Source organism: Delphinapterus leucas, chromosome 20 (assembly GCF_059928025.1).
Source record: "Delphinapterus leucas isolate spDelLeu-1000000601 "Yukka" chromosome 20, BTC_Dleu_Yukka2, whole genome shotgun sequence".
Classification (NCBI taxonomy): Eukaryota; Metazoa; Chordata; class Mammalia; order Artiodactyla; family Monodontidae; genus Delphinapterus; species Delphinapterus leucas.
In genome coordinates this window covers 53,877,018-53,902,648 of record NC_143148.1, presented here as the reverse complement: position 1 = coordinate 53,902,648, position 25,631 = coordinate 53,877,018, and the positions used below count along the sequence as shown (strand labels likewise).

Below are 25,631 nucleotides of genomic sequence, written 5' to 3'. Positions count from 1 at the left end.
AGCCAGGGACAACTCCCCCACCCAGCTCTGCAATCATCCGAATTCTAAGAAGTCTATCCTTCAGTAAATGTCCAAAGTCAAACCATCCATTTCCCTCCCAGACTTTCGCAAGTCTTGGTGGAAATAATTGAGGTTATCTGTGTTTTAGAAATTAAAATTGCCAGTGTGTTAATAGAACGGGGAGACCCGTGAACAGGATTAATACGAGGTTACCTAGAGTCGATTGGCTTCACCACAGGCAACGCCTTCATTGTCATGAAAGCCAAGATTGAGCACAAAAGATAAAGAACCAGGTCGGCAGCCGAGGGAAATTTGGTGAGGCATTCAGTTCATGTGTTCATTCAGCACTCATGTATCGAGCACTTACTACGTGCCAGGCACTGTTCTAGACCCCCAGGATACATCTGAGAGTAATACAGAAAAATCCTCACACTGAATGTAATCTTTGAGCTTACATTCTAGTGGGGGAGATGGACAAATGCCAATAAACATAATAAATAAGTCAATTTTATAGTATGCTGGAAGGCAAAAAGGGCTATGGGGGAAAAAGGAATTAAGCTGGATAAAGGGATCAGGAGTGTGTGTTCAATGGAGGAAGCAAGTTGTAGGGTTCAACTAGGGTCAGGAAACCTGCATTGAAATAACATTTGAGGAAGACTTGAAGGCGAGGAGACCACATACACATCTTGAAGCCAAGATGATGCCAACGACAATACTCAATGGCTTACATTCACATATTCACTCAACCAATATATACTGAGTGCATTAAGAGCTAGGTGCTTGTAGTCGGCTGAATAATGGTCCCCAAAGATATCCAGGTCCTAACCCCTGGAACCTGTGTATGTCACCTATATGGCAAAAGGGACTTTGCAGATGTCACAAAGTTAAGGATTTTGAAATAGGGAGATTATCCTGGATCATCCAGTGGGCCCTAAATGTAGTCATGAGGGTCCTCATTGCAAGAGGGAGATTTGACTTCATAGAAGGAAAAAAAGTGATGTAACAAACGTATGGATACCAAGGGGGGAAAGTGGCGGGGAGGGGGGCGTGTGTGATGAATTGGGAGATTGGGATTGACATATATACACTAATATGTATAAAATGGGTAACTAATAATAACCTGCTGTATAAAAAAATAAATAAAATTTAAAAATTTAAAAAAAAAAGTGATGTGACGATGAAAGCAGGGAAGAAAAGGTGAAGTGAGGCGGGACCATAAGCAAAGGAATGAGGGAGCAGGAAAAGGCAAGGAAACCGACTCTCGCCTGGAGACTCCAGAAGGAAGCTGCCCTTCTGACACCTTGATCTTATTCCCATAAGACTCATTGTAGACTTCTGACCCCAGAACTGTAAGAATAAATCTGTGTTGTTTTATGCCACCAGTTTGTGGTAATTTGTTACAGCAGCCATAGGAACCCAATACAGCGCTATTTTAGACAGGGATATAGTGAGAAACAAAACTGATGAAAATCCCTGCCATGTGGATGTCCCACCCTGGACCACTCATTCTGTGCCTGGCACTGGCCTGTGCCTTTGATACATAGCATCCTTTTAATGATCACATCCGTCCTAGGGGATGGCTGCTATTTGAACTGAGACCATGTAACTCGGAGACCCTGTTCTCTGACCATTGGAGGGTCTTCTGGTCATGCCCCATTAGACTATGGCTATTTTGGGTGTGCCAGTGATCTGCTTCTGTCATCTCTGATGCCACTGGTCGCTCTGGGTGCCTGGGACACTGTCCCCATCCTCTCTCACCACACCAGGAGGAAGGCCCTTCCGAAAGAGAGAAGGAACAGCCTTCGCTTGGGGGTTTACAAGTAGCATCCTCTGCATGAACTGCCCCCATAATTTTCGCTAACTCAGATGGTTAGAGGCAACTAAGAGGCAGACACTTCTTCTAAGGGCTACAAGAACATTATTGAATCCTCACTGTAGCCCTGCGAGGTTCTAATGTTATCCCCATTTCACAGGTCAGGAACCAGAGGCACAGAGAATTTAAATAACTTATCAAAGGTCTTATGACTAGTGAGGGTTGGGAGCCAAGATTCAACCTCTTAACTGTTTTTAAGGCCCATAAATGAAATAGCTAAAATTTATTGAAAACTGCTATGTGTCAGGCAATCTTCATTTAAATTTCATGACTCTCTGAATGAGGGACATATACTATCTCTATTTTATGGATGATGAAACTGAGGCATCATCAGGTTTCGAGAGGATCAAAACCCAGGCAGTGAGCCTGGAGTCCCTGTTCCTTTAATTAACTACCCACCTTGTCCCAGGCACTAAACGAAGCCCCGAGGGTGAAGAAGTGAATAAGATTAAGACAGTAAAAGTAGTGGTTAAGAAGTTAGACATGTGGTCTCAGGAACCACCTGTGTGATCTCGGGAAAGTTACTTAACCGTGCTGAGACTCAGTTTTCTCATCCCTGAAATGAGAATGGTACCAGCACCGACCTCAGGGCTGTTGCGAGGATTACGTGAGGACCACACTTACAGTGAGGTGTCAACACACGTCAGCTGATGTTATCCTGTTGTTACTATTATAATAAGCTCCGTTCCTGCCCTTAACCACAGAAGATGCACAAACAATGTAGACATCACTGTTCTTTCCACATTGATTCTGATGGTAATTTAAGGAACCCTGAACTAGGCTAAGACCTCCTGCCTGCCCAACCCAAAGGGCAGACTGAAGACAAAATCAGGGAACCCATGCCTTTCACTGGTCCCAACCTCCTGGAATGGATTAGCATCTCTAGGAACACCAGTCACCCTTGGCCCTCCTGGAACACAGTAGATGTACTTAAGGAAAGAAAAAACTGGAAAATCCTACCAGCGGATGTGACTCTGAATTGAACATGCATACACTGGACTTACCTGGAACTTCGCCAGGACCCAGTGATGAAGATGGAGGAAGATACTAAATCTCCACTGACAGAGGCTCCATCTTGGTTTCCTTGTCTCTGAACCAAGGCCTTGCTGGAACCAGCAGAGAGCTGCCCTACAGTTTCTTTTCACTGGTTGAAGGAACCATCTTCAAAGGAATGGTGGAGGAAAAGGAGATACATTTTGTTTCCTGTGTGGAAGGAAGATTTATCAACCCTAAATGGTGACTTTTATGTTGGGACAATTGGATATCCATATGCAAAAAAATGAAGTAGGACCCCTACCTCACACTGTACACAAAAATTAACTCAAAATGGATCATAGACCTAAATGTAAGAGCTAAAACTATAACATTCATAGGAGTACATCTTTGGGACCATAGATTAAGTTATGGTTTCTTAGATATGACACCAAAAGCAGAAGAGATAAAAGAAAAATTAGATTAAATTGGACTTCATCAAAATTTTAAAACTTTTGTGTTTCAAAAGCACCATCAAGGCTTCCCTGGTGGTGCAGTGGTTGAGAGTCTGCCTGCCGATGCAGGGGACACGGGTTCGTGCACCTGTCCGGGAAGATCCCACATGCTGCAGAGCGGCTGGGACGGTGAGCCATGGCTGTTGAGCCTGCGCGTCCGGAGCCTGTGCTCCGCAGCGGGAGAGGCCACAGTGGTGAGAGGTCCGTGTACTGCAAAAAAAAAAAAAAAAAAAACACCATCAAGAAAGTGAAAAGACCACCCACAGAATGGGAGAAAATATTGCAAAGCATACACGAGTAGATACTTCCCCAAAGAAGATACACAAATGGCCAATAAGCACATGGAAATATGTTCAGCATCATTAGTTATTAGGAAAATGCCAGTGAAAACTACAATGAGACACCACTTCATTTTATCTAGGATGACTGAAATAAAAACAGCAGACAATAACAAATTAGGGAGGATGTGGACATACTGAAACTCTTAAATGCTGCTGGTGAAACTGTAAAACGGTGCAGCCACTTTGGAAAACAGTTTGGCAGCTCCTCAAAATGTTAAACATATTTACACCATGACCCAGCAATTTCACTCGTGGGAATATATTCAAGAGAAATGAAGACATGCGTCCACATTAAACACTTGAACATGCGTGTTACTCATGACAGCTCAAAAGAAGAAACAACCCAGATGTCTCTCAACTGATGAGTGGATAAACAAAATGTGGTACGTTCATACGATGGAATGTTATTTAGCCACAAAAGGAATGAAGTACTGATTCATACAACAACATAGATGAACCTTGAAAATATTAGGCTAAGTGAAAGAAGCCAATCACAAAAAACCCTACATATTGCATGATTCAATTGATATGAAGTGTCCAGACTAGGCAAAGTCATAGAGATAGAAAGTAGATTTATGTTGGCCGAGAACCGGGGGGAGGGGATGCACAATGAGGGGGACTGCTCATGGGTACAGGGTTTCTTTTGGGGATGATGAAGATGTTCTAAAAACAGGCAGTGGTGATATAGTTACACAATAGTCAGTATACTAAAAATCACCGGACTGAATACTCTAAAAGAGTGAATTTTATGGTATAGGAATTAGATCTCAAAAAAGCTATTATTTAAAAAATTACTGGGAATTCCCTGGCGGCCCAGTGGTTAGGACTCCATGCTCTCACTGCCGAGGGCCTGGGTTTGATCCCTGGTTGGGGAACTAAGACCCCACAAGCCACGCGACGTGGCCAAAACAAAAAAAATTACTGTCGGTCCTTGAAGAAACTATTGGAGACTTCTCTTTAGTTAATGCCAATTCCACTTCTTACCTGGGTACAGATAAACTGGGGTTCTGGCTGAAACTTGTCTTTTCTGCCATCTTCTACGCCACAATTCTACGCCCACAGAAGTTCTTGGTAAACTTCTACCTTTAGTTCACCAAGCTCTCTCCTGATTCCATGCCCCTTTCTTTATCTGCATTGCCCATTTCACCTGGTTACCTGCTACCATGCTTCACATATCAGCCATCCCTGGCTCCTGAGACAGTATTGGGGGTCCCCGGGGGTTCCCTTTTTACTGCCAGTCCATTGAATTGTGTTGGTTTGTTCCTTGGCGCTGTGTCCTTCACTATGCTATACGCTCCCTGAGGACAGTGGAGGTACTCGTTCTGTTGACCCTTACATGCCAACATAATCTTGGTCATCACTGAATGAATGAGTGAGTGAGCGAATATATGCTTGAAAAGAACAAGTATCTGAATGGAGTGGAAAGATACAGAGGATAAGAAGGAATAGAGGAAAGGAAGAAGGGAGAATTTGGATTAAACTTACATTCTCATGTACCTACTTTTTTTCCCTATTGCCTGAGAAATGTGGATTTCTCAGCCCTATAGCCACATTGACCATTTGAGCCTCTCAGATTCTAGAATGGCTTCTCAGTTTCCTATGAATCAAACCAAAACCTTTGGCCTTCCAAAGAACACCCGAACCTTGTTTTTCCACTCTTTGGCTCAGAGATCCAAAGTTGGGAATCTAGCTAAAGAAAATAACAATAACAAGCACCTGAATACAGAGAGGGATGCGGCGTGGACCCTAAAAATAGACACACATTGTATATAATACAATCTGGCATTGTTTATAATAGTCAAAACCTAAATGTCCACCAGCAGGCGGGTGTACATCCTGCCATGTCCCAAAGATGGAATAATATGCACCCATTAGAAGAATTTCATGATCTGGGAAAATCATTGTATTGTATAGTAAGTGAAAAAAGCAGGCTATAAACTGGTGGGTTACAAACCTATCACCAATATGTAAACTGTGCATAGAAAAAAATTTTAAATTCGGGAAAAACCACACCAGAATGATTTCAGGGGTTTTCTTTCGGTAGTGGGACCCTGGGTGCCTTTCTCGTTTCTTTTTTTAACATAACGAGGTGCTCTACTGTGAACATATATGACTTTTATAATCAGAGAAAACAACACCCCCTAATTCTCTCACTCTTTCCACTGCTCTTTCATGGGAAATTCACTCAACTCCTGCTTTGTTCAGTCAACCCACATCCGCCTTCAGATCCTCATCCCGAGCTTCACCCTCAGAATCTGGGCAGGCGCTCCCTCCAGGAGGCCTTTCCTGGTCGCCAGGAGGAAGAAAGGCTGGCTCATCCCCACCTGTCCCAACACAGGGCTCCCACATCTCTCCCTGCTCACCTTGTCCAAGAAAACTCCAGCCTCTCTGCTGGTGCTTGGCCTCGAGAGACCGCTTCCTGCTGCAGCCCGGCAGCCAGGGCAGTGGCCCTGCGTCTGCACCTGGTCGCTGAGTCCAGACTCCTGGAAGGAAGCTGAAGAGCAGAGGCCATTGGTCTCACTGTCGTTGGATGATGAGGAAGGCGGTGATGACTTTTCTGTCTGCATGTCCTGATTTACCATGGGAAAGACTTCCCCCGGCCATTTAAAAACCATCCAAACTGTCTTTAAACAGCTGAAGAAGTGATCAAAGGTGTTTTCACCTAATCTGGACAAGCAACCTTCTCAATACTTAGCCCACTGCTCGGTAGCTTTGGGAGGAAACGAGTACAAACCAGTAATGCGGATGGAGCTCGAATGCACTTGGATTTTTTGTGAGTTGATTTGTCCACGTATACATCCAGCTTATTCCTGAGATGGAATCAAATTAGAGAAACCCTTGAAGGAAAAATTAGTGGGTCAAACATCTGAGGGCTTACCACATACCTGACACATCTTAGAGCGCTTGTGAAAAACTGTGGCTTTATCAAAGGAATAAACAAATCCGGGGTGATATTTCCTGCAGAACTTCCTGGACATGCACTACACCCACAGGGAAGGTTCTGAGGATAAGACGGATGGTCTCGGCTTCAAGAAAGGCGCATGCGTCTTGGCTCCTGTGGCCTTTTGAGCTAATTACCCTGGCCTGTGTCTGAAATATGACAGAATTCAGGATCAAGGCAAATTGGACGTCCCGGCATTGACCAAGAAGAAGAAAAGATGTGGTGTGCCAGGCTTCCTCATTGGTCTGGTATTTTACCTGTCTTCCTAAACAAGGAAAACAAACCAGGGACATACTTTTCTTCCCTGCAGAACTGCGTCCTTTTTCATGACTAGGTCTGGGTATTGTTTGGCAATGGGAATTCAGTAGAATAGCGGTGGGGAAGCATTTTTTAAATACCACCCTCTTCTCAAACGTTTGAAGTAAAATAATGAATAGGTGAGTGACTGTCCCATTTGTCAACTCTTTTCCATTCCTGCCACCCAAATGCAGGCCTCCATCACATGTTTCTTAGGCCACCATGGTTGACATTTCTTTCCAATCCATCTTATCAAGGCTGGAAGTACTGAGGTCTCCAGAGGAGAAGAGTAGATGTTCTTCATTCTGCCATCCACGGAGTTTGGGTTTTTGTTTAATGGGATCTATGAGCTGAGCATGAAATGGAAATGCTGGGATGGTAGAGGAGTTTTTGAGGAACCAACAGGGGAAGAAAGAGAGGAGAGATGAGGGACAGCTGGGAGAGGAACGCTTGTTGGGAATTTGGGGGTGATGTTCCATGTGAACTGTCTTCCTTGTCTTCCCAGAAGATCCTCAGTAAAATATCCTGTTATTTTTTTCTTTTTTTAAATATCCATCCCTTTTTGGTACATTATGGAGTTGGATTTCTTTGTTGGCGGAATTCATTCATTCAACAAATAGTTAATTTGTTGGTAGAGCCTGCATCTACCAGGCAGTGTTCTAGAGGGTAAAGTAGTGAATAAAACATACCCAACACAGGACGACTTGGATGAAAACAAACAACAACTTGGATAGCACTTCCCTGGTGGTCCAGTGGTTAAGAATCCGCCTTCCAATGCAGGGGATGGGGGTTCGATCCCTGGCCGGGGAGCTAAGACCCCACATGCCACGGGGCAACTAAGATCACGTGCTCTGGAGCCTGCGCGCCACAACTAGAGAGAAGCCCGGGAGCCGCAACTAAGACCCGACGCAGCCAAATAAACAAAAAGGAAAGCAAACCAACAACGACAACTTGGATGAATCTCCAAGGAATTCTGCTGACGGGACCCCCTTTCCTGTATGGCTCTGGCATGCCTCGCCACCCTGGTTCTCAGCATCAGGCAAGACAGGACTCAATCCTGGATTCCAGCCCCTCCATACCCTCCTGCAGTGGGGGACGCCCACACCAGTCTGCTGTCCCACTGGGTGTACAATGAGGCACCTGGCGGACTATGAACCGTCTAGCTCTGCCCCTCTGTTTTACTGCCTTAGAAGATCTTCAGAGGAAAGAAGCCATGTAAAATTAAAATAAGGTCTGAAAAGGCTTTAAAGTTTTATTATTTTATACTATGCCCTGCCTTGCATGGAATGACCACAAAGTACACGCCTTCTGGGCCACGTAGTCTACTAACAGCACAGGGTTGAGAAAGCTAGAACTCACGATGTGGTCCACGGGGAAGAAAGGAGGGAGGGAAGGGAAAGAAAGCTGGGGAGGGAGGAGCAAAGATAAATATTTCTGTGTCTCTTCTCCAGTGGGTCAGTGGCTGCCCATTCTAGGAGCAATGATTATGTGCCTTAATACAATTGCTGATTCATGGTCACGGTCTTTATACTAAAGGAAAGGGGCTTTTAGAAGTACTAGAGCTAATCAGTAAATATTTGATCAACTTTCCAACAAGGTTCTAATGGCCAAAATGAAATGAAAGAAAAGATACTGATAAAAGCTCTATTTCCGTAACTTTGTCTCAAAGCAACCATGGAAAGAATAAGTGCAAAATAAAATGAAGGGCCCCCCTGCCCCCCACCCAGGGAGGGACCACCCTTGAGCCTGGTGGAGCCGTTCTCCAGGGCCCAGGCCCCCACCCTGTCAGGTCCTTGGGGCCACACAGCGCTCAGCAGCCCTGTCCCGCTCCTCCCGGGAAGGGGCCTGCTTCCCTGCATCCCAGTCGGCACCTGGGATGAACAGCCCGTGGAGATCCAGGTGCATCTCTACATCAACGGAGGCACGAGCCAATTCTGTAAAAGTCTTGGCATCCAGAACCAGCAGAAAAGGCAGCTTCTGGGGATCGGTAGAGGCAATGGCTGATAAGATAATCCCTTTGGGGAAACAAAAAGAGACACTTTGTAAAAGCGCAGCCTTGAACCTGGTCCAGCTGGGGGGATAAGTTTCTCAGCTCTATCTCCCTGTCCTTTGAATGTAAGTTATCTAATCAAAACAGAAGGGAAGTGAATTTGGTATTCTGTGGGAGCAGAAGGGAAAGGCCAGGGAAATTGGAAGGCTTGGCTGAACCAGTCCCCTCACCTTTCTGAGCCTCAGTCTCTTCATCTGTAGAGTGGGGATAATCCTCCCCACCCTCAGAGGGTTGCTGAGAGGATCTTGCACAGTCAGTTATGAAAGCACTTTGTAAATCATTACATGCACTGAAGAATGGCTATTTTCCTACTATTTAGAAACTCCAGTTATAGAGAATCAGCTTTGACGCTGCACTTAGGCTAATATCCGTCACTTGGCTAAACCCGGACCAGTTGCACTCAAATGGCATTTGAATGAGTCCAGTTCATCTCATGCATGTGCAGCTTTCCCCTCTGTAAAATGGGAATATTCTAAACACCCACTCTCAAGGGACAGAGGGCTAAATGAAATAGTGCACATAAACTTCCAGCAAAAATTTGTGATTCTTCCCAAGGCCTCCCGGGTTTCAGAGTGGCTGAGGGCAGCTGAGGTCAGATCAGCTTGAATTCGACCCTCCTCTGTATGCACTGGGCATGTGACAGACCGTGGGTAAGACCTCACTCTCTGAGCCTCTCCTTTGGTGGAATGAAGACCAGGTTGCTCCCTGCCCACAAGAGATTGTGCAGGACGCACTTGCCCAGCCCAGGGGGAGGCCAGCCTCAGCAGGAGGTGGCACCAACCATCCCCCACCTTGGAGGTGACAGTGACACGGGGTCCCTTACCTGGCGTGCCGTGCAGTGCAGGTCGATAGGAAGACCCAGGTAGAAAACCACTCCCTTCTCACCTGAGGGAAGCAGCTGGCAGGCTCAGCAGGGGGCAGCCTGCCCTTCCCCATAGGCGTGGGCAGCCCCACCCAGGCTTGTAGTACCCTCCTTAGCATCCCTAGGGGGTGGGCAGGGCATTTCTGGGGCAAAGGCAGAGTCAAAAAGGGAAAGGACCATTTGGTCAGGTGGAAACCTGGACAAGAGAGGAGGGCCACAAGCATTTCTAGGTGCTCCACGGAAAACTTACATGCTTAGAGGAGTTACAAATTCAGACCCAGCCATTGCAATGGATTTTAAAACCAAGATTCTATACTCTGGGCAAGGGTAGGGCAGCTCCATGGAAAGGAAGTGGGCTTTTGTGTCGCAAACAATTTAATCACCCCGGAAGGGAGGTCTGACCTTCTGCTCCTGGGAGATGACCTCTAAGCCTTTGGACTGACGGTCTGATGAGAGTGCCTTTGTTTACCTGGGGCCACTGCATATAACCCATCCTAGCAAAGTGATTTAGGGGAGGCCTGGGCCACAGGTGTCAGCTCAACCTCCAGAGGGGCCGAAGACTGGAGGTCACCATGTCCGCATGACCACGCCCCACACGGGCTCCGACACAGGGCTTGGAGAGCTTCCCTGGTTGGCCACACTCCGTGGACGTCGCTGGGGAAGTTGGCGTGGTCCTACCCCCCACAGGAGAGGACCAGCGGAAACCCCAAGCACAGGACTCTCCTGGATCCCGCCCCACTCGCCTTTTCTCTTTCAATCTGCACCCTTTCGCCGAGATAAACCATAACCATGAGTACAACAGATTTCGGTGTGTTCTGTGAGCTCTTCTCTTGAAACGGAGGGTGGTCTTGGGGATCCCCAAACTTGCAGCTGGTGTCAGAAGTGGGGGTGGGCTGGGGGACTCCCTCATCCCACAGCTTTGGACTCAGACACACCTGGGCTTCAAAGCATGACTCCACAAGCTGCGTGATGGGGGGGTGGTCACTGCCCCCAAACGATGTCTCTGTTTGAGGGGTGATCACAGGTACAGTGCAGCAAGCGGGCTGCCCTTCCTGGAGCCTTACCGTGATCCTCGTCCTCGGCACCCGGTGTGGGCACGAACACTGGCTCCGCCGGCCAGCAGTGCACCTCTCCCCACTTCAAGGATGACTTCGTGAGAATGTCGTATTTTATATCTGCACGTCCAAAGGGGAGAAACATGGGAATGAGTGGTTGGAGAGCATGCTTATTCCCTGCAAACAGGAAGGCATCAAGGCCCCAGAGAGAGTGGAGTGGACTCTGGTGAACGTAGACCCCAAATGGCATCTGCCTCTGGTCAGTGTAACAACAGAAACAAAAGCAGCTTGCTTCCTCCTCCGACTTGAAGCAAAGGTCCTCCTGCCACTGCAGAGCTGACAGTACACACTGAATTCTTTCAGAAATAAAACCCCTGGATTTATCTGGTACTTGGCACTATATTGCTTTTTTTTTTTTTTTGCGGTACGCAGGCCTCTCACTGTTGTGGCCTCTCCCGCCGTGGAGCACAGGCTCTGGACGCGCAGGCTCAGCGGCCATGGCTCACGGGCCCAGCCGCTCCGCGGCATGTGGGATATTCCCAGACTGGGACGCGAACCCGTGTCCCCTGCATCAGCAAGCGGACTCCCAACCACTGCGCCACCAGGGAAGCCCATATATTGCAATTTTTATACACATTAGATAAACTATTCAATGCAAACCTTTAAAGTATAATATGATTCCTTTGTTGTTTTAAAAGTGCGAGTCCCTGGCCTTCTCTCAATCTCTAATAGGCCTCTTTCCCCTGAGGGTGTGGGATTAGAGGGGAGTGACTCGGGGTGTGCGTATGTGTGTGTGGGAACCTTAATTTTTTGCTTTGTACATTTCTGCACTGCTTGCATTAAAAAATTTTTTTTCCCATTTTATTACTAAAAACTGAAGCTACTAAGGAAAACTGATGTCTGTACAGCACTCAGCATGGTCCCTGGGAAATAGCAAGTGTTCAAACAAATAGCAGTTTAAAAAACAAAATATGAATCGCTATGCTGTACACCTGAAACTAACACGATATTGTAAATCAACTATACTTCAATTTAAAAATAAGATAATAGCGACTTTCCAGGTGGCGCAGTGGATAAGACTCCGCACCCCCAAGGCAGAGGGCCTGGGTTCGATCCCTGGTCAGGGAACTAGATCCCACATGCATGCTGCAACTAAGAGTTCACATGCCACAACTAAGGAGGCTGTGAGACGAAACTAAGGAGCCCACCTGCCTCAACTAAGACCCAGTGCAACCAAATAAATAAATAAATATTTTAAAAAAATAAGTTAATAAAAAAAAACGTAAATCGTCCTAGTTTCAGCTCTACCCTCTCTGCCTGAGACAGTGAGTTCCTTGAGGGCAGGAACTGGGATCTTCCTGTTCACTTCCTTTTCCTCGGTGCCTACCACATTGTAGCACATAGCTGGTGCTCAATAAACATGCATCCAAAAAAGAAATCAATGGATAAACTCCAGCCACCACATCCTTCTTGAGCGACAGCCCATAAGGTGCAATTCCCTCCCCTGGATGGTCCATCGCTGCTTCCAGTGTATTTTGTCCCAAGCTGATGTCACTTTCTGACTTACCCCCACCCCAAGGGGACCTCGGTTCTGACCTCCCTGAGAACCTGGGAACTCAGCTTTGCAGACAGACACGATGGTTATAGGCTGCCATCTCCCAAGGACTAGTACCTTGGTTGGGATGGGGCTCCACTGGACTTCAGCAGCAAAGACATAACAGTATCGCTTCCCGTTGTGAGCGTAATTGATCCGAGGCAGCTCTAAGCCTAGAGAGAAATGACACAGCTGACAAAGCCCCCTTCACCGAGAGCTGGGACCACGTGTCTTTTGTGGCATCCAGGCTGGGCATCCTTTTCACAAAAACGGTTCCCAAGCCAGGATCCCTGAACTTGATTCAGGCCCTAGATTGGATCAAGGGTGATCACAGGGCAGGAGGAAGGAACTTCTGATAACTACCCCAGCTCCATTAGAAGCTCCATTAAGAGCAAGGTAAGATAGACCTGGGTTTCTAAGTGTATAAACATCTTTAATTATCCAAGAGAGAAATCAAAGAAAATTGCATGATTAAAATCAGAGGCTACTGCAATTTTTTAAAGCTCTTTTTAAAAAAGTGTGTGCGTGCACATGTGTGGGTGTGAATAGAAACTTCTGAAGCTGTGGAAGGAGCATCAGTGGGGAATATTTAAATAAATCTGGTGAAATCATATAGTAACATTATACAAAAGTAACATTTACAAAGAATTTTAGTAACATGGGGAAATGTACACATCATAAGATTAAATGTAAAAGGCTGCTTATGGGATTATCTCCACTGTGTTATAAATGAAGAGAAAAAGTTTGGAAGCATTGCTGGGGTGATAACTTCCTCATGGTGGTTTAAGGTTTGTACTGTCCATTCTAAGTTTCTCATTGTGTGAAATTTTCATTATACCTATTACTTTTGTAATCCAAAAAGCCTTAAAAATGTGTCCATGTCCATGCATATATATTTATATATGCTTGTTGTGTCAAATTGAATTTCTAAGTCTGAATATTGAAATGAAAGTCCCTCTTATGAAATATTGCAGCGAGTTGGAGCCAACTGCTGGTGAAAATATAATGTCCAAGAAAAGAAGAAGCAGAGATGGAAACATGTGCCACATAAAAGCCTCCTGAAGAGGACCCAGGGCCTAACTGGTTATCGGGCTCAGTGGGGAGGGAAGTGGGGTGCAGCAGTAAGAAGGGAAGATGTCAGATCCCACAGTCGGGTAATCACGAAATTCCCAAGGTCAAGATGAACATGAGGACGAGGGACCACCCACACACTCAACTCAGAAAAAAGATGCCCATTGTCGGTCCCAGAGTCGGTCTGAGACTCCCTGTGATGCTCCTGGGTCCCTCGAACCTGGTCTGGAGCCCCCCTTTCCTCCACTCTGTAAATGACCAGCTATACGCCCATGGTTAAGTAAAATGTGATTCATGCCTGTGAATTCTGTCCGGCTATTAAAGCCACGCTCTTGAAGAATCTTTGGGATGTGGGGAAATTCCCAGGCTACGTTCATTAAGTGGAAGAAGCCATTTCAGAACATTCTAGATGGTATGGTATGCATTTTGTATAACCGTAAATGCAGAGGTTAAGGGTTTTTCGAGTCAGTGAAGCCTGGGTTCAGATGCTGGCTCTGCTGCCCAACTTCAGGCAAGTAATCGAATTATTCTCAGCTCTGCTGTCCTTGGTTCTAAAGCATGAACAGTACATGGCAGCCCCTGACTCTTAGAGGTGTTCTAATCACGGCTGCTTTTAGCTGGACCCTCACTGCGGGCCAGGCCCTCAGCTAAGCCCCTTACATGCATGGACTCACCTAACGTGATAAGAACAGGATGAGACTGGGGAGGAAAGGACGGGAAGTTGGGGAGCCCCTAGAAGAGGGCCTGGCATGCGCCAAGCAACGCCTACGTGATGGAAAGACTGCATGGATGTTTCCAAACGGCCGTCACAGGTGGAGGGATTACGAAGGATTTGTCTACCGTCATGCTTTTCAGCGCTGCCCAAGGTTGCTACGATAAACAAGAATTCCCTTCCCAGAAATAAAACGACCGTAGTGTTTTACTCCTCCATCTGCCCATGTGAGTGACAGGTGAGCAGAGATGGAAGTTGATGCCTTAAGAATAGGGACGAACATGTCTATATTCACTTCCAAAGACTCTGAGGGGCTGGGGCACCACACAGAACCCATTATGGGATTCATGGGATGCCATGTGTAGACGGGGTTCTTAGTGGGCAAATCTGAAGTCGTCCTAGCAGAGTCCCCAGGACTGTCCTTCCAGATGCCTGGCCCTGGCGTGGGGCAGCGACATGGGGAGCCGGGCTCCCAGCCTAGAGCCCCGCCCGCCGCTCCCCAGCCCTGTCCTGGGCAGGCCTGTTCATTCCACACGGCAGTACTGAGCACACCCTGCTCTAAGCCAGACTTCTGTCACGTGCCGGTGACAGCACTGAGCACACAAACACGGTCCCCACCCCATTGGCTTCTATGCTAGGGCAGTGGTTCTCAATCAGGTTGGAGGCCAGGGACGCTGATCCACATCCTCCAATGCCCAGGGCAGCCCTCCCTGCAAAGAACGACCCGGCCCCGGTATCAGCAGTGCCCACATTGGGACGCCCTGCTCTGGTGGGTGCTTCTCTCTGGGGGCGTTTATGCTCTGGGTGTAGCTCAGGCTTTCTGAGGCCCAATTTTCTCCTCTGGCAAATGGGGCTGATAGCACCGATTCTGCAGGGTGTTCTGAGTGCGCACAGGTAGAAATCTGCACGTGCCATCCCTTTCAGTAAGTCAGCGTTCAATACACAGCAGAATTTGATACAGAGAACAAACTAGTGGCTACCAGTTGAGGGGGGCGATATAGGGGTGGGGGAGAGGGAGGTACGAACTATTGGGTGTAAGGCAGGCTCAAGGATGTATTGTACAACACAGGGAATACAACCAATACTTTGTAATAACTGTAAATGGAAAGTAACCTTTAAAAACTGCATAAAAAATTTAAATTCAAAAAAATAAAATAAACTTTTAAAAAGAAAGCAAAAAAAAAATAAAAACCACGGAAGCATTTGAAAGGCTAGCCGTGAAAGTCCCTGGGTCCAACGACCACCCGAGTACCTCCCTGGGAGGGGTATGAAGATACATGAAAGAGAAGTGTCCCCAGATGCCTTTCCCTGGGCGCCCCAACAGCCTTCCTCTCAGTCCCTCGTCCTCACACATCTCCTCTGCATCAGAAAGAGGTATCATATAAAGAGGACATTCAGCCCCTCCCTAAACACAGGAGAGAGGATGCACTTGACCTTCATAAAGCAACTCCGGCTGGCAATAGACTTGGTCCTCTTCTTCCTTCAGGGCTCTTGCTGTTGTAGATGACAGTTTGATTAAATTGGAGCCCATCTCTGCGTTCTGAAAGAATCGGTTTTCCAGAAAAATTAAAACTTGGTATCCAGAACAAATATTTGTTTTACTGTGCACATGTTAAAAAATGCTTTAGTGTCTGTCACCTTGTTCCGGCCTCACATTAACCACCGGAAGCAGCTATTATACGATTGGTATTTTCAGTTAAAAATGAGAACTGGGGGCTGGAGGTAACTCCCCAAAGAGGGCAAAGCTGGTGGGTGGTAGAAGGGGGGCCCTAGAAACCCTGGATCTTTTCTTCTACTCTGGGGTGCCTGATCCCTCACAGGTGAATTAATGTACTTATAAGTTCTCGCTTTTTAAATACTGGATGATTCACCTGTAAAAGGCTGCATCAGTCATTCAAAAGGTGTTTATAAAGAGTTCATAATAACGTGTGAAATGAGTGAAAAAAGCAGCAGACAGTCTGAGCTCAACCATGTTAAACAAAGAAAAAGAAAAAGAAATTACATTGAAAACAGCCTGGAGAGAAATACCAAATAGTAACAATATAGCATGCGGTGGGATTATGGAGACTTTCATTTCTTTTTCTAGGCTTTTCTAGATTTTCAGTATTTTCTCCTATGAAAATGTACCCCTGTTGAAAAGAAAACAAACATGCAATAAAAATTACTTGGGAGAAAAATATCTATCAAGGACATCTCTTGGTCTCAAGTGACAATCAGACTTTGTTCAGTACTTTACCATCATCGTTGTAACCCAGGAGAGAGACTGAACACAATTAATTAAATATCTATTGAGCATCTACTACTCCCTGTGTCCCCACATACCCTCTACGGGACCTTGAACAACTTATTTGGTATCTCTGAAGTTCAGTTTCCCCATCTGTATGATGAGGTATAGCACAAGCGTCGTATAAATAGTATGTGCGTTTCCGAGTTATCATGCAGGTTAAATAAAATAATCCATGCAGTTGGTTTATAAGAGGGCCTGGTTAGCGGTAAATGCTAGATAAATGTTAACGGCTATTGATAACATAATTGTATTATTATTAGCATTATTTTTACTACTACTACTACTGCCACTACCCCTGGGGGTGGGTTCAGGTTAGCTGCTGGGGGAGAAGGGGTAACAAGGCCGCAAATCCCTGCATTCATGGAGTTACGGGAGGAGAAGTATGGTCATGCCTGACTTCTCATTTAAACTTTTCTCTACTTTCCAAACTTTCCAAAATAAGCTTTTATAATGAAAACAAACCTATTTGAACAACAGCAGCTTTTTGCTGAGAAGGTGGGAAATTTACTGCATCCTAGAAGATGAACTGTAGGGCCCCTCTGAGATTTGTTCAGGGCGATCCCAATTAACAGAAGAGGAAACTGAAGCCCAGGGAAGGAAAGTGACTTGCCCAAGGTCACACAGAGGGGAGCAGAGGCTGGGCCCAGAGCTTCGCACTGAGATTCTTCTGCTCAGAAGCAAAAGCACTACAGGCAGCAGGCAAAGCAAAGCCCCTGAGGCTGGCTGGTTCCCATCCCATAGTTCTCGGCTCAAACATCCCTTTCCCTGACAAGTTAGTGTGCAGTGTCTCCAAGGCATGTGTCCCAAGCTGTAAATATCTCCTTTATGGACCTGCTTCCTTCTTTCATGCTGTCTTCCCTGTGCAGACAGTGATCAGATTTTATTCAGTGCATGGCACATAGTCAGCTCCCAGGAAGTAACTGCTGAAGGAACAAGCAAATGCATGACTCAATGAGCTTTTCCTTCAACTCTTAAGGGGCAGAACATGGGCTTTGCAGGTGGTTGTAAAAATCAAACGAAGGGCGTGAAAAGGTCGTCTAGCGCCTAGCACATCGGGTGACTTGGAAGCAGAGGCTCTGTTTGCCTTCATCTGTATGTACAGCCCCACATGTGAGAGGCCCTGCCCTGTGCCTTGCTAGTCAAGAGGCAGCCACAGGCCTCTTGTGCATGTCCCGGGCTTGATTCTCAGGGAGTCAGTCCGCAGAGACGTTTTCTAGCTGCAGCATGAAACTGGTCAGACTGGTTGAGGCATAAACTGTGAATTTTTCCACACACAGCAGTAACGAACATGACTTGGCAGCTTTCTATGGCCAATGTGCTCAACTTTGGGAAGAAATCACTTTCCAGCCAGAATTCAACGAAATCCTGCAGTCTGGCTTTGAAATTCCTCAACTCGAGGGAACTCCCATGAGAAGCAGTAATCTCAATAATCCCGCAAAACACTGGCTTTGGAGTTTGGCAGCCTTGGGTGTGCAGTATGACTGTAGAGCTTTCTACGTGAACTTGAGCCTGCTTCCTCGTTTGTATAAAGGGGGGCAATCCGTAACTTTTGGACGGGTGGTGAGTACAAGCGAAGGTCCCTTTGACCTGCGTCTGGGGATTGTGGTTAGGATTAAATTAAATAATGGTTATGAAAGCACCTGATCCAGGGCCAGACCATCGTAGTCAGTAATTTGGAGCCAGACAGACATGCATTCCAATCCCAACTCAGATCCTCTGGATGATTCTGCCATGTTGGGCAAGTTACTGTCTCTCTCATCTACAGTCATGGGGATGATAAATAACCCCAAGGACTGTCATACAGATTCGGTGAGAAGCATGTGGAGCATTTCACAGGGCCAAAAATGTTCAGGACCCAGGATGAGAGCAGAGGTCCACCAAACCTATGTCCACATATAGCAAACTGTTAAGCAAAATACCGTTCTCTCCCGCCTTCCTTTATGCACAGAGCTTCAGAATGTTGTGGAACTGTGCTGTCCGATACGGCAACCACCGCCAGCCGTGCGTAGCTGTTTCAATTTAAATTTAATGAAATTTAAAATTCCCTTCCTCGGCTGCACTGGCCACATTTCAGTAGCCTAGATATCTGGCTGCTACTGCTTGGACAGAGAATACTCCTTCATTGCAGCAGGTTCTAGTGCCCAGTGCTGGTCTGGAAGGATGCACGTGAATTCAGAATCCCAGGACTCCTCGGCATTCTGAGCTAGAAGCAGGTGGCAGAGTGAAGGCTGGCCTCTGGGCCCAGGCTTCCCGCCTCCTTTTCTTGCCACTGCATGGAAGCCCCAGCCAGCCCTGGCCTCCCTGGTGGGTCTGAGGGCTGCGTCCAGCAGCACAGCCTGCCCTTAGCAGGACAGAGGTAGCTGCTGCAGGCTGGCTTGGGTCATTTGTGCAGGGAATTCAGGGATCCCAGGCCACAGCTGGGGTCGGAAGGGTGCCCCTCTGGGTGGGCACCCTGTGGCCCTGTGAATTCCTCACCCAGTGAAGAAGGGACACTGATGGAGAAAGGCCAGAGCAGGGGCCCCTCTGGCCTGGGTCTAAGAGCAGAAAAGGCATCTGACACAGGGCCGTGCACAGAGTGAGCTCTTTAGAAATGGTGGCTTCTCTTATTATTGGGTCTTCATTTTTGCATTTGAAAACAAGACAAAAACCGAATCTACTGAGCCAGGAGTTGGAACCATCCCCTCTAGCTCCAAGATGCCAGCCCCGCCCCTCCCTGGAGCCCTGCAGGACGAGGGCAGGGTGGCTGGCAGGGACTGTTGGCACCGCCCATGCCCCTTGGGGCCCAGCCCCGCCTTAAACACCCCCTCCCCCCGCACAACCAGGCAGAGGGTGTCAGTGGGCCCCTCCTTCCTTTGACCCCAGCTGGCCCAAATGCCGGAGAAGCTGGGGCAGCTGGGAGGCCCCAGACTTTTGAACACACTTCAGTATAGCCCATTCTATGTGGAAGGCACTTTCCACTTGGGAAATGTTCCAAGCGCTAAAGGAAGACCTTGTGCCCTTTTAGAGACCTTGCTTCATCTTTTTCATTCATTCATCGTTCATTCATTTATTTAAAATATCTAAGGGCTTAATGAGAACCCTCTGAGTACCAGACCCTGTGATGGGCTCAGAGGATAAACTGCTGACAAGACCAAGAGTCCCAGCCCTCTGGGAGCTTTAACAGGAAGCTCATTATACATGCCATCAATGTGAGCAAAGAGCTGCAGGTGCCATTAGAATATACAAACCCACTGAGAGAGTCAGGATGCCAGACCTGAAGGACAAGCAGGGATTAGAATCCCCTGGAGGTTGTGCCTTCACTGGGCTGGTCTCAGAGACCCCAGGTAAGTCCAACCTGCAGCCGGGACAGGAGCAGAGGTCTCAAGGGAAGAGGGCAGGGTTGCAGGCAGAGGGACAGCAATGTGCAAAGGCCCCAGACTGAAGGGCATTTGAGAAAGGACAGCATCCCCTAAGGCCCTTCCCTAATATGCTTTTGGACGGGATGGAATCAGAGCCGCCGGATCTGGACACATAGGCCGTGTCTGTAGCTCAACTTTCCCCTTTCAACACGCAGGTGGGGCGACTTGAAAGTGAAGCAAGGAGACATTTTTAAGGGACAATAAACAGCAATTAAAAAGCGTGGCCGGAGCTACCCTTCCCAGCACTCGCTCTTCTTTGCGGACGGCTCATGCGGTGCCTTTTTAAAATACACGTGCTAAACTTCTTAGCTTGGTTCCAAGGAAGCAAATCATTTCTAGAGCTTGATAAAAGGTTATAAAATCCTGCAGTGTGTGGGCAGCGGAAGGGAGTGCTTCCTCTCTGTGTATCATCCACAGGCTGAGGCCTCCACGAGGCGGGGGTGGGGTGGGAGGTGTGGTGGAGGTGGGCAGGCCTCAGGATTTGCCACCTGTGTGCTTTGTGACACCCCCATCGCATCCTGGAGCCAGGAGACACCCCAAGCGCAGCCCTATGGAACTTCCCAGAGTGACGGGCACAGAGGCCAGCAGCTCAGATGATGATTTTGTGGGACACGGCTGTTCAGTCAATAGCCCCGAATCACATGGGGAGAAAGTTAATCCCTTTTTCTCTTCCAATCTTTCCGACTGGGTCAAGGCGAGAGTCTCAGTTAAGTGCCACTATGTCTTTGACACCTAACACTTTTCCAATGTTCTCTTTAAGGAAGAGATCAGGTCTTGGCAAGAGCATCAGCATCAGGCTAGAGCTTAGGACCTGTGCTTTCTTACCAGCCCTTCGCGCTCGTCTGCTCTTCCATCTGCAGCGCACAATGCTGCTGTTCCACTGGGTCGTCGTAGGTTTCCTTCCAAACGAGTTAAGGGAAGAGTGAGTTGCTTTAAATGAAAACATGATTTTGTAAATGTTAATAGAGGTGATAGGAAATACGGTGAAAAGCATGACAGAGATACACAAATGACTGCAGATGGGGAAATGCTGGAGAGAGGAGAAAGGACCCAACTCTGGAGTTGGACAAAGCTGGGTTCAGATGCGGGTCTTCCGCAGCTGGTTGGGAGGTGCCTGAACTCCTGCATGGAAGAGCCTGGAGGGTGGGAGAAGGCTCCCTGGGCTTGTAGGAGTGTCTTCTGTTCCCTAGGCCTGCAGGGCCCTGAGAGAGGTCAGGGTGACCCTCTGGGACTCTTTCCAGGAGTTAGGCCTGCTCGGGAGATCAGCAGAGTTATACCCCTTACCAGCTCCAAGGAAGGGTTTAGAGCCAATCTTGGCTCTGCCACTGGGCTGTGTGACCTTGGGCACATTCCTTCACCTCTCTGTAAAATGAGGCTAACCTGAGGATCTCTCCCATAGATTGTTTTGATCATTAAGTTAGGTAAGGAAAATACAAGGCTTAGCAAAGTACCTGGCACAGAGAGTGCACTGAGTAAGGATGAGCCATCAAAACTGAATTGAATTGAATTTGGATTCATTTAAATTAATTAAGTCATGAAGTCAGGAAGTTCTGGAGCCAGAAGCCTCTGTAGCCTTTAAAACCAAACCCAGAGCCCTGGCAGCATCAGCGTAATTAAGGATAACATCTGGCCCAGGGGTCATTTTTAATGTAAGAACAGGACTGTTCAACATCAGGGAGACGGGTAAGCAACTGGTGATGAATCCCCACCACGGACTGTCAGGCCAATATTTAACATGATGTCATAGAAGAATATTTAATGTCATGGAGAGATGTCTACATGTACAAGTAGGTGGAAATAGTACGTATAGCAGTATACTAAATAGTAGGTACATATTCAGCCATGAAAAAGAGTGAGGCCCTGATACGTGCTACAACACTGATGAACTGTGAAAACACGCTTCGTGAAAGAGGCCAGCCACGAAAGACTACATATTGTATGATTCCATTTATATGAGATATCTAGAATAGGCAAATACACAGAGATAGAAAGTAGATTAGTGGTTACCTGGGGCTGGGGGGGTGATAGTTAAAGGGTACAAGGTGTCTTTTGGGGAAATGAAAATGTTTTAAAATTGATTGTGCTCATGGTTGTACATTCAACTCTGTGAATATGCTAAAAGCCATCGAATTGAACACTTTGTTTTGGTTTTTTGAAGATTTTCTTTTTAATGTTGACCATTTTTAAAGTCTTTATTTAGCTTGTTACAATGTTGCTTCTGTTTTATGTTTTGGTTTTTTGGCCGGCAGGGCATGTGGGACCTTAGCTCCCTGACCGGGGATTGAACTCTCACCCCCTGCATTGGAAGGCGAAGTCTTAACCACTGGATGGCCACAACTACTGAAGCCCGCTCGCCCAGAGCCCGTGCTCTGCAACAAGAGAAGCCACCGAAATAAGAAGCCCGTGCAACGCAATGAAGAGTAGCCCCGCTCGCCGCAACTAGAGAAAGCCCGCGCGCAGCAACGAAGGCCCAACATAGCCAAAAAAAAAAAAGAACAGCTCATTTTGAATTTCAATATTAACGAAATTAGAGCCAAAGTCACTTCCTGAGTGGGCTCACATCTCCCAGGACTCAAGCCATTACCTTGTCCATGTGGAGGGGCACTGCAAACCTCTTGAGGGCTGGGACGGAGGTGAGCCTGGAGTTCTCCTCGAAGCTCTTCTTCAGGTTGGCCAAGTAGAAGAGCTGGTAAAGGCTGCTGTCCTCGTAGGCAATGACGTCGAACAGAAGGCAACTGTCCTCTTCGTAGGCATTGACGTGATGAAACACCACCATGGGGTCCGTGTAAAATTTGGTCAGCACGGACTTCCTCGTCCTTTGGTCAATGATGTGAATGTAAGTCTGAAAGGAGATGCACATCAGTGGTCAGCTCTTCCTCTGCAGGCCCAACACAGCGGCATCAGGCAGGGGACAAGACCCAGCCCTGCCATCCACTTGCTTGCGACCCTGAAGCATTCCCTCCCCTTTATGAGCCTCTCTGTACCACCTCCAGACACACGCAGAAGTGCTGAGGGAGGAGGGAAGCTTTACTACCAGGGCCCCTTCCTCACCAGGAGGACAGTACCCAGGGAGATACAGGATCTGAGAGTGTATCGTCTCCCCAGCCTTCACTTGACTGTGATCCAGGTGGGCAGCGACAGGCCAGCTCCCAGGCCAGGCCAGGTTGGGGAGAAACAGTCAGGTCCAGCCCTCTAAGGCTTCTCAGGCCCCATTGGTGGCCAGCGCCCCTAAAGCCCCTCCTGGGTCCCCTCTCCTGACCTTTGCCCGCTGCAGGTGTGGTTTCCCCGGTAACCCGGCTGCCCTGGAGGGCTGCGGTGCTGAGTGACCGCTCTAGTCAAGGAGTCCATGTGAGTATCGGCTCATTAGGCATCCTTAGGCACCTCTGGGTGTCACAGGCAGTATCACTCTGGGTTTCAAGTAGCCATATCTGCAGCCCCAGTTGCCTAATCCAAGGAGGAAGGGGTATTTTCTTTCGTTTGGCAGCTCTGGCCTAACCATCCTCCTTCTGAAAGGAGGGAGGGGCTGCTCCAGGCTGCCATTTCCCCACCTCCTCTGGCTCATTGCTTCTTTCTCTCCTTTCCCAGAATCAGGGTTTGAAGTTAAGTGGGGGAGGGGCGAGGAGTAGTGTACAGAGGAGGAGGGCATTGGTAGGGAGGGTGGGTTTGGGGAGGTGAACACAGGCGTGGTTACTGTAGGCTTTCTTCCCCATAAACCCAATCCCAGGGTCAGCCACAGGGACTTCTTGGAAAGTTCTCCAAATGCATTCCAAAGCCCTTCCCAGGGCTCTGTGCCCCGTCCTCGGGGGCTCTGTCTTCTCACTGTGGGGCACTCCAGGGCCAGAGGTTCCCAGGGGCTGCAGACTGGAGGCCTAGGGGGCCCCGACACTCCTGCTGGCGGGATGCTCGTGGTCCTGTGGAGCAAACCCACTTCCGCAGGCTCCCTGCTGGCCCCCTTGCCCAGCTCATTCAGTCCACAAACATTCATATGAGGGCCTAAGACACATAAGACACTTTCGGGGGAGCTGGAGAGAAAAAATAAAGCCACCCGCCCACTTTCATGGAGCGTATACTTCAGTGGGGGTGAGGCCAAGGTCAGTGATCAATACATACAACATGTCAAGGATGACGGGTGAGCATGACTGAGAAAATGGAGTGGGGGATGGAGAAAGCCTGTCGGGGGTTGGGGGGGTCTGTGATAGACAGGCGGACCTCAGGGATGGGGGAGCGTAGAGCGAGACCGGGATTGATCAAGGGAGGAAGCCATCTGGGGAAAAACATTCCAGGTGGAGGGGACACAAAATCAAAGGCCCTGAGGCAGGAACGTGTTTGGCAGGTTTGAGGTGTAGGAGGTGACCACGTGAGCAGGAAGCCAGTGGTTGGGATGAGGACATGTGGGCCTTTATGGGCTGGTGAGTGAAGCCTTTGGATCCTATTCTGAGGAAGACGGGAAATCACCAGAAGGTTCTGAGCAGAGGAGGGATCTCGCCTAACCCCTTTGTTCCCTCGAGGACCTCACTCTCCTCCTTGAGAATACAGGCATCATAGAGGCGGCAGCCACACACGGGACACATATTTGTGTGGGAACATGACGATGCACGTGCTGCACAGAAAGAGGAGTAGAAGGGTGTCGGATGGGTGGTGGTGGCTCCCTCTGGAGGGGGCTGGACGGGGAGGAGGAAGGGGACTTGATCTGTTGCTTTCTACGCTTGTGTGCTATTTGAAGAGATGACACGGAGAATTACTTGATTATTTTTCACAAGTAACAATAGCAAATAAATACTTACATACACCTATACATGAATAATGTATTAATACCCACATGTATACACACATACACACATGCAGACATCACATATACAGGGAGGTACACGTACATAACAGGCACACAGATACTCTGAGCACTCCACTCAGGTGTACCTAAATCGAAGACGTTTCTGTTACACCATCCGGTGGGACGCTCTATCATCATGACGTCTAACTAATCTGTGACATCCCCTCCCCGCCCCCCAGCAGGGATGCGGAAAGGGCCTTGTCGATGGACGGCGGAGGCTGGAGGAGGCCAGGCGCCGGTCAGGGCTGATGAGCAGTCCCTCTGCTGCTCGGCCAGTAGGGGCTGCCTTGGCTGCTGGGGCTGCCTCGCCCAAGGTGCCACGCTCTTCTGCGGATGGTCTGCTCTACTGACTTATGGACGTCGGGGCATAAAGGCCCAGCCCCTTGCCCTAACTGGGGACCACTGTGAAGGACCATCCCAGCTTCAGAACTCGCTGGAAGGTCGGCTCATGCCTCTGGGGAGACTGCGTGGCAGCTGAGGGCCTCCCTACCGAAGCCACCCCTGCCTGCTGACCTCCATCTTGCTCTGGCCGTCCTCGTGCTGTGGGGTCACCGGCCCTGCCTTACCTTGTCCTCCCTGTGGAAAGCCAGGCAGGAGGCCCAGCTTGCGCCCCGGAGGTAGGCGGTTGCCATCTTGAGGATATCCATCTTGAAAGGCTGCTCGAGGAAAACGATGTAGCTCTCGGTGACTCCGAAGCTGTGGTAATAGCTCGGGGAGAGGAGCGAGTGCGAGGCGATGGAGCAGAACACCTCCATGTGTTTCAGGGGACTCAGCCCCTTCTTCCCGCCCCCTAGAGAGAAGCCAGCCTCAGAGGCAGTGCAGGGCCTGGCGG

At 48.2% G+C, this 25,631-nt stretch overlaps 1 protein-coding gene across 1 annotated transcript in view; it reads right to left on the bottom strand.

Annotated features, from left to right (window-relative positions):
* Window positions 1–6,063: 6,063 nt before the first annotated feature.
* The window catches only part of BCO1 (beta-carotene oxygenase 1), a 43,936-nt gene continuing 24,368 nt past the window's right edge, over window positions 6,064–25,631 (bottom strand). Inside the window, 6 exon segments of the mRNA XM_089903342.1 lie at window positions 6,064–8,954; window positions 10,916–11,025; window positions 12,577–12,673; window positions 15,718–15,823; window positions 22,553–22,810; window positions 25,366–25,589. Coding sequence (XP_089759468.1) covers window positions 8,725–8,954; window positions 10,916–11,025; window positions 12,577–12,673; window positions 15,718–15,823; window positions 22,553–22,810; window positions 25,366–25,589 — 1,025 coding nt within the window. The 3' untranslated portion in view covers window positions 6,064–8,724.